The 15,640-nt window shown below is 39.4% G+C and overlaps 1 protein-coding gene across 1 annotated transcript in view; it reads left to right on the top strand.

Moving 5' to 3' along the window:
* WDFY4 (WDFY family member 4) overlaps positions 1 to 15,640 on the top strand; it is a 113,464-nt gene that overhangs the window by 38,608 nt on the left and 59,216 nt on the right. The window contains exons 26-38 of the mRNA XM_053948975.1: positions 125 to 216; positions 1,106 to 1,205; positions 2,010 to 2,215; positions 2,813 to 2,982; positions 3,340 to 3,465; positions 3,904 to 4,065; positions 4,178 to 4,375; positions 5,367 to 5,488; positions 6,069 to 6,222; positions 6,662 to 6,900; positions 8,675 to 8,784; positions 9,728 to 9,919; positions 10,472 to 10,611. Coding sequence (XP_053804950.1) covers positions 125 to 216; positions 1,106 to 1,205; positions 2,010 to 2,215; positions 2,813 to 2,982; positions 3,340 to 3,465; positions 3,904 to 4,065; positions 4,178 to 4,375; positions 5,367 to 5,488; positions 6,069 to 6,222; positions 6,662 to 6,900; positions 8,675 to 8,784; positions 9,728 to 9,919; positions 10,472 to 10,611 — 2,011 coding nt within the window. The remainder of the gene's footprint in view (positions 1 to 124; positions 217 to 1,105; positions 1,206 to 2,009; positions 2,216 to 2,812; positions 2,983 to 3,339; positions 3,466 to 3,903; positions 4,066 to 4,177; positions 4,376 to 5,366; positions 5,489 to 6,068; positions 6,223 to 6,661; positions 6,901 to 8,674; positions 8,785 to 9,727; positions 9,920 to 10,471; positions 10,612 to 15,640) is intronic.

The raw sequence follows: 15,640 nt of genomic DNA, 5'->3' as shown, positions 1-15,640 counted from the left end.
TGGCTAGAATTTCTAATGGTGGTTGTTAAGTCAATTAACCAGTATGCAGCTTTGCCTATAATCTCCAAGTAAGTAAATTAATATATTTCTGTTGACCACAACTGCTTCACTCTTTCTCTGCAAGGATTGGACTGTTCCTTGTTTACACCTTGAAACCTTCTTCTGTGGATGAAAATCAGTTTTACCTGGATAGTGAGGCTGAGAGACCCACTGAAGGTGAGGGGCTGCCTCTGGGGTATGTGTTGTGATAGTTTAACTACAGTATTTCCCTCCCCAGGACCTGATGAACTCTAATTGCAACATTAGTGCTTCTGCCTCCTGTGGCAGGAAGAGGCAAAATTCAAATTTCTTCATATGGAGAGGGACAGGCTGCCCTGAGGTGACTCTTTGTTCTCTCTCTGCTAATAAACCAGCAGTACTTTTGCTGTATTCTCCAGAGCCAACACAATGCTGGATTTCAGATATACACAGAGAGGAAGGACATTAAATTGAAATTGCCCCCAAACCAACCTACTGGGCTGCTACAAGGAATAAAATTTCAATGGGCATCCTGGATTTTCTGTGAAGACTTTACTACACTTACAGGTGTAGCAAATAATAACGTGGAGCTCTGCACCTCTTAAAGTAGCTGTGTATTTGTCAGGTTCACGTGGAGGAACATCCAGTCACTTGGCCCTTTCAATGGGATCTTTCAGTTGAGGCTTTTTTGTTATTTCACCTCTAAACAACAGATCATATTAAGGTGACAGTGGTAACTGCAGTTTGTATATAGACATCTCAGCTAGGCAGTACAAGTCAGATTGCCTGTATACATTTCCCTCTCTAGTTAACCTGAAATTGCTTCCTCTGAGATATTGTTCAACATGCAGTCTGAATGAGTTTTAAATAACTCTAAAGAGAGGACTTAGGCAATGTAAGCAGTGGTTGTTTCTTATGTTAGCAGAAATCCTTATGTCTAAAATTTGATGTCTGCATCTTTTTACTCTGCAAAAACCAGATATGAGTACTTCTACAGGGCTAACTGGGTGCAAACAAAATTGTTCATCAAAGCAATGGAACATCTTTTGTCTCTTCTTTACTCTTTATTTCTTTCTGATATTCGTAGCCTTAAACCAAACATCTGGAAAGACAATCTGTCTTCGAAACCAGCTACTGAAGATGCTGTTAGATGTAATACGCTCAGACAAACTTCACCTGTCCTCTGAGTAAGTAGAACCATTAGGAAGTTAAGTGTCTCTGTGTCCCAGGTTTTTCATCTTCCTGATGTTAACCAGGACTAAACACACTGATAGTATTTGAATTTTATCAAATACTAAGTAAGAGCAGATTGCATTCAGAGAGACTTTTTTGTCAGTGATTTATTTGACATTCACACAGCTGTATGGTCAGATGACACATCTGATACTCATTCTGGAAAAAGTCTTATTTTTTCAGAAAACATGGTGAAGGGGGAACTTGATATTAATGCTTCTTCTGCATAGCAGGGGCTGAAGAAATCCCATCTGTCTCTGAAAATCAAGTCAATCTAATGTGGGATTACTTGCATCACTCTATTGTAACCATGAGAATACCATTATTATAATTCTACCTTTCATAACTGAAAGGCAGATTTCATAGTGCTGGGAGCTGTAATTGTGCATTTTCATTAGATAGTAGATCTTGGACTTAAAAATTTAAGCCAGAATTTTGAATATCATAGCTTGAAAGAACTGGTCTGTGATATAGTTTGCCTCATTTATTGATACACACTCTCAGAAGGGGCTTCATATTAATGAACTGTTTTGCCTGACAGTAATACAAAGTTAGATGTAGCAGGAATTGAATGACTTCAGCTGCGTGGATGAGCTTGTTGTTACATCTTTGTGATTCTCTAAAGGTAGACCTTTAATGAGATTTTTTTCCTAGAGAAACATGAGGTTCTAAATCACTTTAAGATAATTTAAAATAATATCTCCTTTGTCTTCCATCATGTTTCCTTCCATGTGTTTTCCTTTACCTGTTTGTCCTAGGGAAAAAGAAAAGACGTTTTTGGCACTGGGGCCAGACTGGTTTCTGCTGTTCACACAGAGCTACCTGCACTTCAGCACAGTTGTCCTGGGAATCAAATTGCTTCTGTGCTTCCTCCACAATCGTTTGCTGCTGAACAAATTCAAGGAGGGGGTAGTGGCTGGGCGTTGGCTGGAAAACAGCTCTGCAGGATTGAATATTCTAATGGGTATGTGTTGGTTTAACATTCCCAAAACACTGCCTTGATCCAGCTCAGTGATAGAAGATCTCTGTGTACATGATAGCAGAATTCCCACTGATCTCAGTAGACCTAGAGTTTAAATTTCTAGGGCAAACTTGTCCTGGTACTTCAGCATTTCTGTGCTGAATAGTAGGAAGTATTACTTCTTCCTTGCAGGTAATTAGCAATTCTAATTAGAATCTGCAGGGAGATGGGCCTTTTTGTGTTGCACAAAATTAGGCTACTTGATAAGCCTGTAAGGTGTTCAGATGTCAACTTGTGCTCTGAAACCTTTTGTTTTTTAAAAATTGGTTCAGCCTGCTTTTTGATAATTAGACCTGGGGTTCTGAAAAAGGGAAGAGAAAGGATGAAAAATAATTCAAGGAAAAAACCCTTTAACAAAGATGATAGTGGGAAAAATTGTAATCTGTTAGTCTGGGGGTGTTTTTTAAACTGTTGATACTGCAGCCCAGCAGGCTACTGAGTGTTCTGGGACAGAGACAAATGAGGATAAAGTTGTGTCAGTAATCCTTCTGCTAATATGACATTTATTTTTAGACACTTTCCTTTTCTTTTCCTTTAAAGATAATTTAAAAGGTCATCCTCCAGTGCCTGACAATAGCTACTTCTTGATTTTTGGATTTTCTGTATTGCAAAGATGTCTAACTGATCATGTTCATGTCCCTGAGATCTACTTAGTTGTGGCAGAGCTCTTTCTGGCAACTCCACAGTCTGAACCACCTGAAGCAGTCAAGGTATTATAAAAAAAATAGCAGACAAGCACCTAAAGCTGCTATTACATTACTATTTTGACATTTTTTGCCCTTTTCCATGAGAGGATTCTCTGGCATGTTAACCCTACTTGGGTTTTGTAATAATAAAAACTATTCATATTTTTAAAATTAAGTTAGTTAACTTTTATTTAAGAAAATTTATGTTCAGAACAACCTTGTTCATGCAGATGTTAAATGTTACAAATTTAATAGGAGAGGAAGGAGCTGCTGGATGTAGACACATGTTGGTTTTGTTCTGATGTAGAGAGAGCAGGAATTGTTCTTGATGTATCATACACAATTCCCATCTCTTAATGAAATCTCTTTCCTCCTCTGTAGAAAGATCTTGAGTCTATGTTGCAGTGGATCTTGCAGCACCACTCTAGAGAGAATGTCCTCAAATTTGGGTTGTGTGCAGAGGCAGCTGTGTTACTGCTGGAAATGATTAGATTCACTGTGGACAAGGTAAGTGTTTGCTTGCAAGGACAGTGCAGTGTGAGTGGCTGAATAAAGAGCCCAGGTGTGCAGGCGCTGGTGGCAGCCTTTGCCTGTAATCTCGAGTCCTGCTCTGCCCTCACAGGGCAATACTGGGCAGGGACTGCCAAGGGCCACAACTACTACTGCCCTGGTTATGTAGCACAGGATGTGATGGGCTCATGTTTGAGAGAGACCAGAGACAGATCTTGCCCACAACAGTACTCAATTTTTTCATTCTTGATGACGATATGCCACCTTTCTGGTTGGTTGTATCTTCAGTCTGCAATGTGGGGGTTGGCTACTGGTGCCTTGTCTGACTTTTGTGGCTGTGTCATGTTTGCTTAGGAATACCTAAAGAGGAACAAAGATAAGCTTTTATGAATGAGAGGAATGCTGCCTTGACCAGATGCACATTTGTCTGTTCAGCCTATTGCAGATGCAGAAGCCTCCTGGGCGATTGCCTATCCAAGCAATGTTATCGAGTTTCTGAGCTTGATCTATCACAGTTATACACAGGACCCCGTGTGGCACTGTCCTGACTTCTTGAAAACTTTGGCTATGCTTGCTTTTCATTCAGGACCACCCAAGGTATGTGCACAGGAGGCAGCATAAGCCCTTCAGACCAGAGATGGGTCCCTAGGAGAAAAAAAATCAATTTACAGTAGACTGAATGACAACGTATTGCTATCTGCTTTCACAGGGTGGGTCTGAAGGCCTTTTGACTCCTGATGGTCCCGCCATTGCCGAAGGGAAAGGCTGTACTGATCCCTCCTCTCTCCCACTCCTGCCACACCCTGCCAAGAAACAAGTGTGGGATTTTGTGCGAGTCGTCCTGATGGACAGTCTTCTCAACATCCCAGCAAACAAACAAGGACATCCCCTTGAGCTGCTTCTTGAGGTTTATCTCATCAGCAGGCTTTGCTGTTCTACCTTGCACTGGGGGTGGAAGGACAGGACATATCCTTCTAGAGACCTAGTAACAAAAGTGCTAACAGTGACAAAATGAAAGGACTTCTCTAATTCCTCTGCATTAATGTGAACTAAGAAAATGCTGTCCCCAGAAAACAGAAAAGATATTTTTCAGACAATGTTTAATATTGAAGAGAGGTGTGAAAAAAAAAATCCTTTTCCTTAGTAATTCCTGCTTAGTAATACCTGCTTGAATTTGTTGAGAGCAGACAATGTCACATGGAGCATCCTGTGTACTGATTTTTAAGATAACAAAATCTCAGTTCTCAAATAAACAAAAACCCCTGCCTCTACTGTAAGTACAGATTAATACAAGCTGTAGCAGCTGAGTCTGATTATAGATTTCAACCACTCAAAGCACTCTAGAGAATTAGAGTAGTCTGAAGAAAGGGGAAAATGAAAAATTTAGGATTCAGCTCCAAATTATCAATAGTCCAGGTGTCCCAGGTGTGAGTTCTGATGCAGACTTAGCTTAGTAATATGAATAGTAATGAACATAAGCTTGACTGCAATTGTAATGAGTTAAATCTTGTGGAGCACCAGCTCCCTAAAGGTTTATATATACTATCCTAAGCTTTGGTACAGTTAAAATAGAGTTTGGATTTCTGACTGTCTGAACCCTGGGGCTGGTACTGGAGCTCAATGTCCCCGAGCACAAAACCTTTTGGGAACCACCTGTGAGCCAAATTCTGGCCCTTTACAAAGCTTGTTTCTGTTCAGTGTGCAGAGGGTGACTGTGCAGGCTATCAGTTAGATGGTGTAGTCCTATGTAAGATTTCCTTGTTTTCCAGCTGGGAATGAAGTTCTGCCATCTCATCTGTTGTCCAGTAGTTGTCCACATATGCACTCATGCTGAAAGTGAAGTTGAGTCAGATTTCCTGTTTTCCTGCTGTACTAACATGTGTGCCATCACTGTATAGGCTTCTCCAGAAGATGCTACCAGTGAGCAGAGGAGACTTTTTCAGACCAAAGTTCTCCTGTCTGCTATGGATGTCTTTCAGGTTACCAGCCAAGGCGAGGGGAAATTGAGATCAAGAGGTGAGTGGTGAGAATCAGATTGTTTAATTATTGTTGAAATATCATGCTAACTGATATTTAGCATGTAGGTGTAATTTTTAGAAAGGTTTGGAAGCAATAGCTAGGAAGGACAGTCCAGCTCAGCAGGCTCCACTGTCCATTCTATCTTGCTGCAAGCCAGTTGGCATAAATTATTGTAATTTTATAATTTTTCTGGAGAGCATCTTCCTTCTTTTCTTTTTGAGAGGAGATTCTGAATATTAGAAAGGGAATATATAGAAAGAAACCTAGGTTTAACTTCTGGAAACAGCCCCATTAACTTAGATCTTACTGCTCTCCTTTCTAAGTCGTTAGTTAAATCAGTTCTTCATTACAGCATTTTGGTGAGATTGGTTCCATCCTCTAGATGGAGCTGTCATTTCCAGTCTGAGTAAGGTGTTTCTGCTATACCTGGAGTCTTCTTAGACATGTCCCAGCTCTGATATATTATGGCATGAGACTGTTCCTTCTCAGCTCTGGTAAACTCACATTTCACTTTTCTTTTTTTTTTTTTTCATTTCCTCTTGTTATGGAATAATCAACCTTTTTATATCCTCTCCAGCAAGCAGTGATCCTCATAGTACTTCAGAATCAGCTGCACCCCTATCCATGATGAATATTGCTTATTTTGTTCAGAAGCTGGTTGAGAAACTGAGCAGCAGAATGTTTGTGGCTGACCCCAAGCAAATCCTGATCTTCATTGCCAAACAGATTATGTGTGTGAGTCACGTTTTTTCTCCCCAACTTTTATCAACATGCTGTAACAAGCTGGTTTTTTACACTGAGGTAATGATACTGCAATTCTGAAGAAGATGGCTGTCATCCATTTGGTGATATTCCTGTTTTTTTGCATGAGAACATAACAGCTGTAAATTATAATTGGAGAGAGATGGTGCAGCATAAAGAAAAGATAGTTAACTCTTTTGTGACATTGTCTGTTGGCTATGTACACATTGCTAAACTGGGATAAATTAATCTCTTCCACAATTATGGGGACTTCAGCAGAAATAGAGAAAAATGGAATTTTTATGTAACAGGTACTTCAGGGGAATTTTGCTGAAGTAAGTTTCCAACTGCTTAAATGAAGTGGGAGGAGTGGATCCTTGGGGAGAAAGTTCTTTGAGCAAGCCAACTAAACTGCTGTTTTGTGTTTTCACAGGTCTTAGAAAGCTCTGTTTCTCAAAAGGAATTTTTCCTCAGTGCCCTGTACAGTTGCTTAAACAGAGCCATCCTATATTGCTTATCCAGACCACAACAATCACTGCCTGAACAGTTTAATGTCCTGAATACTCTCATTGTTCTGCAAGAGCAGTGGGACATTATTTTTGCAACTTACAACTCAAATAGTAATTTTGTCATCTGCCTGATGTACTGCCTTTGCCAACTGAATTCGGGCAGGTACAGATGTTCATCTTATTATGTTTCCTTATATCTTTGTGCTATACCTATGAAAGTGAGTGCAGAGGAGGAGATGTCACACAACTTAGGCAATATCCAGTCTGGGGAATCACTAGAAGCTGAGATTGAGCTGGATCCAGCATTTCCAGCAGCCTACTCACTTCAGAGTAGTAACTGCAGTTAACAAGCTTGAACTGATTTCAATGGAGCTGGCTCACAAGCCCATCAGGAAAATGAGGATCTGGCAGTCTTCCTGGGATTTGGGCTAGGATCACTCCCAAATCATGTAGGTGGCCATTCTCCGAGACATCTGCATGGGATAATTCAGTGAGATGTTTTTTTCTGATCCAGCAGTCATTTGTGTGTAGCTACATTTAAAACATACACAGAAGTGTGAACGGATCTTGTGATCTTTCTGTTATTTTTACTTGTATCTGAGCTGCAACATTTTAGTTGTTCTGACATTGGAAGGTTTGCCCTCTGCCATTGGGTAGGGCTAGAACATCCATACCCACTGCTTGCTGTTCTTACAGATGTTGATATAACAGATGCACTCTTGCTAATGTAAGCCGGGGAGTTACCTTGGAAGCTTAGTTTTGTGAGAAAAAGCAAATATTGGCAAGCGCATTTTTCACTTTAATGTTTCTTGTTTCAACGATAACCTTCTGTACTCATTTGATGATCTGAATTGAATCCATTAATACAGTATCACACCAGAAATGAGTTGCACTTCCTGAGATATTTTCTGGATGTTCTTAGTCCAGTCAGATAATAATTTCCAGGCCAAACCCGTTGAGATGGGGTGAGGATTGTTTTTATGGAGTAAGAGCACAATTTTTTTTTTTTTAACTAAAGTACAGAAGGGTTTATGTTATCCAAAAGCTAAACATAGCAAATCCAGAGAATCAGAACTGTGGTATTTTGTGGTATTTTAAAGAAAATCAGAAATAAAAATGGCAACTTTGCATACCCAAGGATTTGATTGTCCCAGATAGTAGGGCCTGTTAAGACTTGAAAGAATTTTGTGTTACTAGTGGCTATATATGCTGTTATTGACAGCAGTTCTGTGAGAAAGTCCCCATTGTCTGGATACCTTAAGCAAGCATGTTTCATTTTTTGAAGTATTATTGCTGTACTGAATTTCCTTGTGTCTTTTACCTCCTGACTGGGTAGATTGTGGCACAACCCCTGTCCCAAAGCAGAAGTGCTCTTGGCCATGGTGATGTTCTCAATAATTCCATCTACATGCTAATAGTATCCATGGTGCCAAGTTTATAGCTTTTTTGTGCTATACACTTAGCGCCATGGATAAAGCATAGCGTACAGCAAGACACTGCTTTCCACATAGTGGCAGATACCTCTAGCAAAGGAATTCAGAGTAAAGAGACAAAGTACAAGATGCCCAGGGGAGGTGCAAGAAGGCTGGATGCAGACTGGACAGCCCAGTGTTCTATTTAATTGGGGTGAATGGTAGATACAAGTGCAGTAAAGTGCAGGGATAAGGCACATACAAGGGAGTGATCTACAGGGTCATGATGACTACTCCTTGCCTTTGAAAACCAGACTGGCAGTTGTTAAGTTCCCACTTGCTGAAAATTCTCTGGTATTACATGACTGCTATAAGCTCCAGACCTGAAAATACTCATCTACTAAATAAATCAGATACGACTGGATGTGCAGAAACACCTGTAGCTCTTCCACTGTTCTCAATTTGTTCTAAGTCTGATTTCCTTACCTGCCCTCCTTTTTTTTCCTTTTTTCCCCTTTGTCACAGCTGTTTGGAAGGTTTTGGGGTGGATGCAAAACCAAAGCTGGCTTCTTATCACCAAATTTTCCTTGCACCCAGTGAAGAGGAAAAGGGCAGCCTGCCTTCTCCAGATGATGGTAATTTATGGCACGTGTTGCCTGTGGCTTAGAGAGAAGGAAAATACCTGTGTTAAGCAGTTATCAGAGCAGCAAGTGCCACTTACTTCCTCTTTGGTGTACAGGCACTGCAGGCACAGCACAGAGAAAGGAGAACTGTGCTAAAATTTACTTGTGTTTGCATCAAGCCTTTTTATTCAAAAGTCACACCCAGCATCCTCAGGAGTAGCGGGTATCAGTTTGGAGATCCCTCCTCCATGTTATGGACAGTATATGGGGCCAGATACATATACTACTACTTTTTTTCAAGGCCCATGGAGGGTTTGTCTGTTATATGAAGAGAGAAGTATTGCAGCATTTCAGAAAAACACAGAAAAAAAATTGGGTTGTATTCAGTGTGGTCAGCTGAACCCTGCAGCAGAGCAGGGATTTTTTAAATTTTTATTTTTAGATATATATTGGCTTGGTTAAGATGCAACCAAATCAATCTGGTTTGCAGGGAAATAGAGTAAAACAACTCAGCACTTCCTTGTACAGTATCCTCCTGCTGTGTCAAATTTTTTTCACAACTTGGTTACCTTTGCCCCTCCATCTCCAGTGATGTTTGGCAACATAAAGGAATATCCTTTATGTGCTTCAGCATTCTATGCATGACAATAAGATCTTCAAAATTCTGATTAAATGGTTTTCCAAAGCAGAAACCAGTTAAAACCATGTGTCACTCCTACTTGTTTCTTTCAAGGAGTTGAAATATCATAAAAGAAATGTCCTGCTGTTTTCTGTATTAGATTAGCTAGTCTAGCTTAAAACCTGTGGAGGCAGTGGACAAAAAGGAACAACTCCACTGACTCTGGCAGTTACTCTGAACCAGTGCTTTTCCAAATGAGATGTTTTTGCTTTACCTGTTGCTTGACTTGAAAACATAAAGGAAGAAATATTTTTTGGTGTTACTTTTGTTTCCTAGTCCGCCAGGAGATTCTGAGAACAGTAGAAATCATCTGGAAGCAGCTCATTTCTCAGAGGCGACAGGCTCTGGAGGACATTTACAAGATGGATCTTTCTGTAAAAGGAAATGACAAAGAAAGGGACATGAAGATAACAGAGATCACTCCTTTATGGGAAGAAATTATGACTAAAGCTTGGCAGCACTTGCTAGGTCTCTGTTCTTTTATGGAACACTCATTGTAGTAAGCAAAAATGTGGTAAATGGGGCACCTGGTGGAAACTGCTGTTCCTTGGTTTTGCCTTTCCTCACCTGCTGAGAAAACAGATTCTCAGTTTCTCTCATTTAGGGCTGTGATTGCTTAGTGTGTCATAACCCAGCCCTTGTGTACTCACCTGGTGGTGTCCCAGGGCTCATGTTGTACTGCAAGAAAGAGAAATTATCTTAGATGATTGTAACCCATAGGAAGATTTAAAAGGGAGGAGATATGGTTGAAAGAAGGGCATTGCAATGCGTGTAGTGCTGCAGTGATTCAAAGTTCATGTCTATGTAATGAAACAGATCTATGGCAAACCTCTGTGAGGCTTTTAAATAAAAGCTTGAGAAGTATGTGTTAATTCACTTCTCATAAAAATAGAACATTATTCATCTGGAGTGACACACTGCCACATTGTTTTGTCTTGTGTAATGGGGATAGAACCCCTCTATTTTCTGACAGGCTCAACTACAAGTCTTAAACGCTTTTTTATCTGTTTTCCCTTGCAGTATCTGAAAAGAAGCTTCTCCAGAATAAAGCAGGGCCAAGCCTGTCCCAGAGCAAGCACAATTCCTGGAGTGAAAGCCTCTCTTCAGCTATTAGGTTCATACCTGGCCGCAACACAAAGGAAATGTCATGCAATTCAGAGGTAAATTTTGCTCTTTGTCTTTTCTGGGTCTGTTACTGGTCTGCCTGTTATATAGCTCTGGATCTGGATCTGGGAGGCTTCTGAGTGTGTCTGTTGGTTGACATGTTCCATTGTTAACTAGACAGCTATTGCAGCTGAGGCTCCTTTTCTAGGCTGCTAGAAATAATCACAAAGAAATAGTGACCTGAAGAACTTATCTTGGCAGCCTGTTCATACAGTCTAATAATGCATACTGTTATTAGACTGTTCATACAGTCTAATAATGCATACTGTTATTAGACTGTTCATACAGTCTAATAATGCATACTTTCTGCATAGGGCCCAATTATGGCACTGGAAAAACCTAAGCAGCCCAGATGCTTAGGTTAGCCCCGATGCAGAGGCTTACAGGCCTCTACTTGGGGTGGAGCAAGGTGAGGAGATGCCAGCTTTGCTGCTGCTGTTGGCTTGCATCACCAATGCAAACCTTGTCCTTCAGGCTCTGAATTAGTAGGAAGGCTCAGGTGTTATAGTACTATCCTTACATTTTCTGCTCAATATAAAGTATTAAAGGTCCAAATTTTCATTTAACCCCTAGAGATAGGGAAACAAGTCTTGGTGTATAATCCAGGGATGGGTTTGGAGGGTATGCATAATTTTTCTGTCAGCAATGAGGATGTGAACTATCTTTTCTGTACATAAGCTTCTCCTTTGCTGAAAGAGAGGACCATTTCCATGTTTTTGCTTAGCATTGTCAAAAATAGACATAGAAAGCACTAGATAGATGTTACTTTTCAAGTGTACTAGGGGTAGAGTGACTAGCTATAGGGTAGGGCAAAAGTGCATTAACAAAATATTCAGAGCTTTAAACCAAGCTTGTGTTACTGGGCTGCTCAACATATTAAGGTCTTTTTACTTCTCCTGAGGAGACAAGGAGTCTGTTATTAGGCTCACTTTAGGCAGCCTTACTCCTCTAGCTCAAGCTATAGGCGATTGCAGCTACGTCTGGTGATGCCTGGTTCACTTGCAGGTGTGTTGACCAGGCAGACTGGGACACCCAGCTAATGTGTCTGATAGTACCTTACTGAGCTGACAGGTTTTTTTCAGCGTGCCTCAGAATCCTTCTCAGTCTTAAAATCACACTGCTGCTTACAGAGTGAGCAAGCTCTTCCCAGGTACATATGCATACTGTGATGTCATACTGCAAGAGTGTTGACTATTTGCCCTGGGGTCTGTTTAATTATTTTTTAAAATTAATTTTGATTATTACAGCTGATTACACCTCAGTGAGCAATGTAATTGATATTTGTAAATGTATCCCAAGGAACATTTTGTACAACATGCTTTTTGCTGTTGAAGGTTAAAGACTCTGTTATTGGTTTTTCCCTAAATATGCCCACATCATTAGTTCCTCCAGTGAAAAGGTTGCCATCTGGAAAAGGCAGCACGGAGACATTATTCAGGCACAAGTGCATGAAATTGGTGTTTCTACATCTTCTGTTTCTCTTCTGCAAGGAAACTGCTTGTAATTAAAGGAGCTGGGTTTGGAAGAAACATTACTCACTTGGTGTTATTCCTTATCATGTCAAGTACTGACAGCTCCACAGCTCTGATAAATTGTTCTTCTCAATGAGATATGAAGCTACAGTTCCAAATGTTCTTCTCCTTTCTCCCTCTCCCCCTTTTTCCCTCCAGCCTGTCTTTCAGTGTTTGATGCACTTTTTAGAGAGGTGAAATATAAGAGGAAGAAAATGTTGCATTACCTCTCAACAGCCCTCTTCCTTTATACACTTAATTACATTAGAAAAGTTACATTAAAAATAAATGGTATTTGTATATTTAACTCGTATTTTTGACAACTTTGGTAATCACTTTAAAAAGTGGTGTAATGTAATTTTGTATCATTTTCTGTGTCAGGTGACTTCTGTGTTCACTACTGGCTTCTGTCTTCACTTCTGCCAGTTATGGATTTATGTCCTAAACCAACAGACACCTGGTTGAAACATGGAGATTAAAGGAAAAATAACAGCATGAACTACATAGTGAGGAACAAAGAATTTAAATCCCATAGTAAAATAAAAATATTTGCTCCTAACTGAGCAAATTTACTGACAAAAGTGCAGAAATTCACCCAGGATTTCAGAGGTGTGCCCAGTAGAAAGAAGAAATTGGTTGTTTACTGGGTTATTAACTTGATTCCTTTACCAACTGAAAAGTAAACAAAGACATTGAAGCAGTAGTAGTATTTGCTACAGATTAAAACAAACAAAAAACAAGCAGCAAAACACTCCTCTTAAGTTTTTCCCTGTGGTTATTTACAAGATAGGAAGAGTGCCTTTGAGGCCCAATCTTCAATCCGGAAAAAACAGCAAAATTCAAACTATTCATTCCAGCAAAAGCTCAGACCCCACGTTTCCGCTGTGCTTTTGCTCATGTTCTCCATCATCAGCAAAGCCAATTTCCTGCTGTTTGGTGGCAAGTATTTGAATTAGCCATCAAATGCAGCTGTGTTTTCTGCATATTTCTGAATACACTGTGCTATCTCATGCTTTGCTTGTGGCTTTGTTTGGGAGGCGTGATCATGTAGAAAAGAGAGTGTAATTACATTTCTGGTAGTAGAATGGCAATGATCTGCTGTGGTGATTGTATCCTCTCGGCAGCCTCAGGAGTTATGCAGGAGCATGAGGAGCATTGCGCACAGTTGGATTTTGTTTGATGCTTAAAGGTGACAGACTTGGGTAAATTTGCTGGCAGAAAGGTCTGTAAGACTGAATACAGTGCCAAAGGTTCCAAATCACTGACTTTTTTTGTTTCAAAGTGAGCCTTTTGATCTCTTGCTCTTTCTCCTCCTTTCCCCCTCCCACCCAGTTTTGCTGTCAAAATCTACTACAGGTATTTAATTTTTAGGTTGACAATGATTGTGACTCTTTTTTGATATCATAAAAAGCTACAAAAGCAGCAAAGGACTACTGTAGCAATTGTGTTTCAGTCAACTGTAAATCAGTCAGAGCTTCTCCATGCCCTGTCCTGAGGTTCTTTAGGATGAGTGCCTGAGCAAGGTTACAAGCACCACACTTTAACTCCTGTAAGACACACTGCCTCAGAACTGTAGACACAGCTGTTACTCTTTACAAGAAATGCAGAGCTTTCTCAGTTTTACAGGAGGCCTGATTGTGCCTGTCCTCTACTGTTTTTGTTGATTAATTGCATTCCTCTATGTCAAAGGCCCAAATAACTTGAAATAGATAAGGTCTTTCTAATCCCCCTTTTAATCCCAATCTTCAGAATGAAGAGGTTAAGAAACTTCTTAAATTGTAATTGCAAAGCCAGAAACTTTACTTAGATCTTTTTCTTACCAGTCACTCAGTTGGTCTTTTATCATATTTTCAAGTTAACCGAGTTAAAACAAGCAAACATTTAATGATATTTCTTTGAAAAGAGCATCATTTGTGTAACATGTTTATCTTCATAATAGAAGGATAATTAACATCACTAATTATCTAATTAAGTTCATTAACTATCCACCAACAGTGCACCGTGAAGTTGACATTATGTTCTTCTGTCAACAAATGCTTTGATTTCTTAGGAAGTAATTAAAATGTAAATTAGCATGTCATTAAATGCACAAGGGAACTTTGGAATCAAATATTCATTTCAAAACTGCTCATAGCATGCATTTTTTTTTACTTCAATGAAAGCAGGCACTTTACTATTAATGATGTATATTAAACAATTTTCATTATAATATTATTGTCTTGTTTAATAACTGGCTCAAAGCTAAATTACAGCATGCTGTAGCAAGCTGGAAAAAGTTTCTTTAACTTTGAACAAAGAAATTTTCATGTCCTCTTACATACATATCTGACACTGCTCATTTATCATTTTCAGATTGTTTACAAGATCATAAAGAAATAATTCAACAGATCAATGTCAGATAAGAATTGCATGAAAACACAAAATACAGAGCTATTTCATATTATGTGATACAAATCACTGAACTTTCTGAAACATGTGGGGATCATTTCCCCTCTCATTGAAGGCAAGTATTTAGCTGAGAATTGGAATAGAAGTGTTCTATGATGAATACAAGTCTTTAGGCTGACTCAGATTCACAGACCCCTCTCTGTCCCCTAAAAATTCATTAGAGGCTGCTACAGGAGATGGTGTGTGATAGCGCAGTGCACAGTAAAAAACCTATTCTAGCACAGTTGTTTCTTTCTTGATTGATATCAGTTTCATCTTAAAACCTGAAACACAAGAGATATCACTTACAAATTTTTTGTGGGTAGCTCTTCAGAGGGAGTTTTCCTGTATTTTTAAACTCCGTGGTCTTCTGTGGGAGTGAAGTCCCTTCATTGAATTACACGTTGTATGAAAATGGTGCCTGTTTTCTCCTGCATCTTGTTTTAAAACATCCATTTGCCTTTCAAGCTTGAGACTGTGTCTGGTCAGGCTTAAGTTTGGATATTGGATTTCAGCAAGTGGAATTTAATGTTTAAAGCTGTTGGCACCAAAGTCTCATCTTTCAAGAGCTGCTGGTTGCAGAGTTTTACTTTCACATAACAGAGCTGATGCCAAATGAGTTGAATGGTGTTAATGTGGATGAAAGAGGAGTTTTATTTGGTTGCAGAAAAACCCTAGAAACGTGTGCTAAACACTGAAACAGATTATTCTTTTTTTTTTTTTTGCTAAATACATGGAGAAATAATTTTTCATATTTCTTGGTTCAAATATGTCTGTTTTCTTCCAATTTTTTGATTCAACGTTTTACTTATAATAATTTCAGAAAGAAATGGTTTGAATTCAGAGAACTGAAGTGCCAATTTAAAATGAAAAGTAAAGAACAGAAAATTGAGGGAGGTCCTAGAAATCTCTGCAAGATTGACTTAAATGTTTCTTCTAGGTCAGGGTATAGGTTGGTAACTCTGCTGAAGTCTGTGACCATTCATTTCTTGTTGCTCTCATCTTTGCTAGCCAAATTAAAGTTTGCTTGTGTCTATCTGTGTTCTATTTATACTTTCTGCTGCAGAGCAGCTTGAACTACGTGCAC

Source organism: Vidua chalybeata, chromosome 8 (assembly GCF_026979565.1).
Source record: "Vidua chalybeata isolate OUT-0048 chromosome 8, bVidCha1 merged haplotype, whole genome shotgun sequence".
In the NCBI taxonomy this organism is placed as follows: Eukaryota; Metazoa; Chordata; class Aves; order Passeriformes; family Viduidae; genus Vidua; species Vidua chalybeata.
This window is presented reverse-complemented; position numbering and strand designations above follow the sequence as displayed.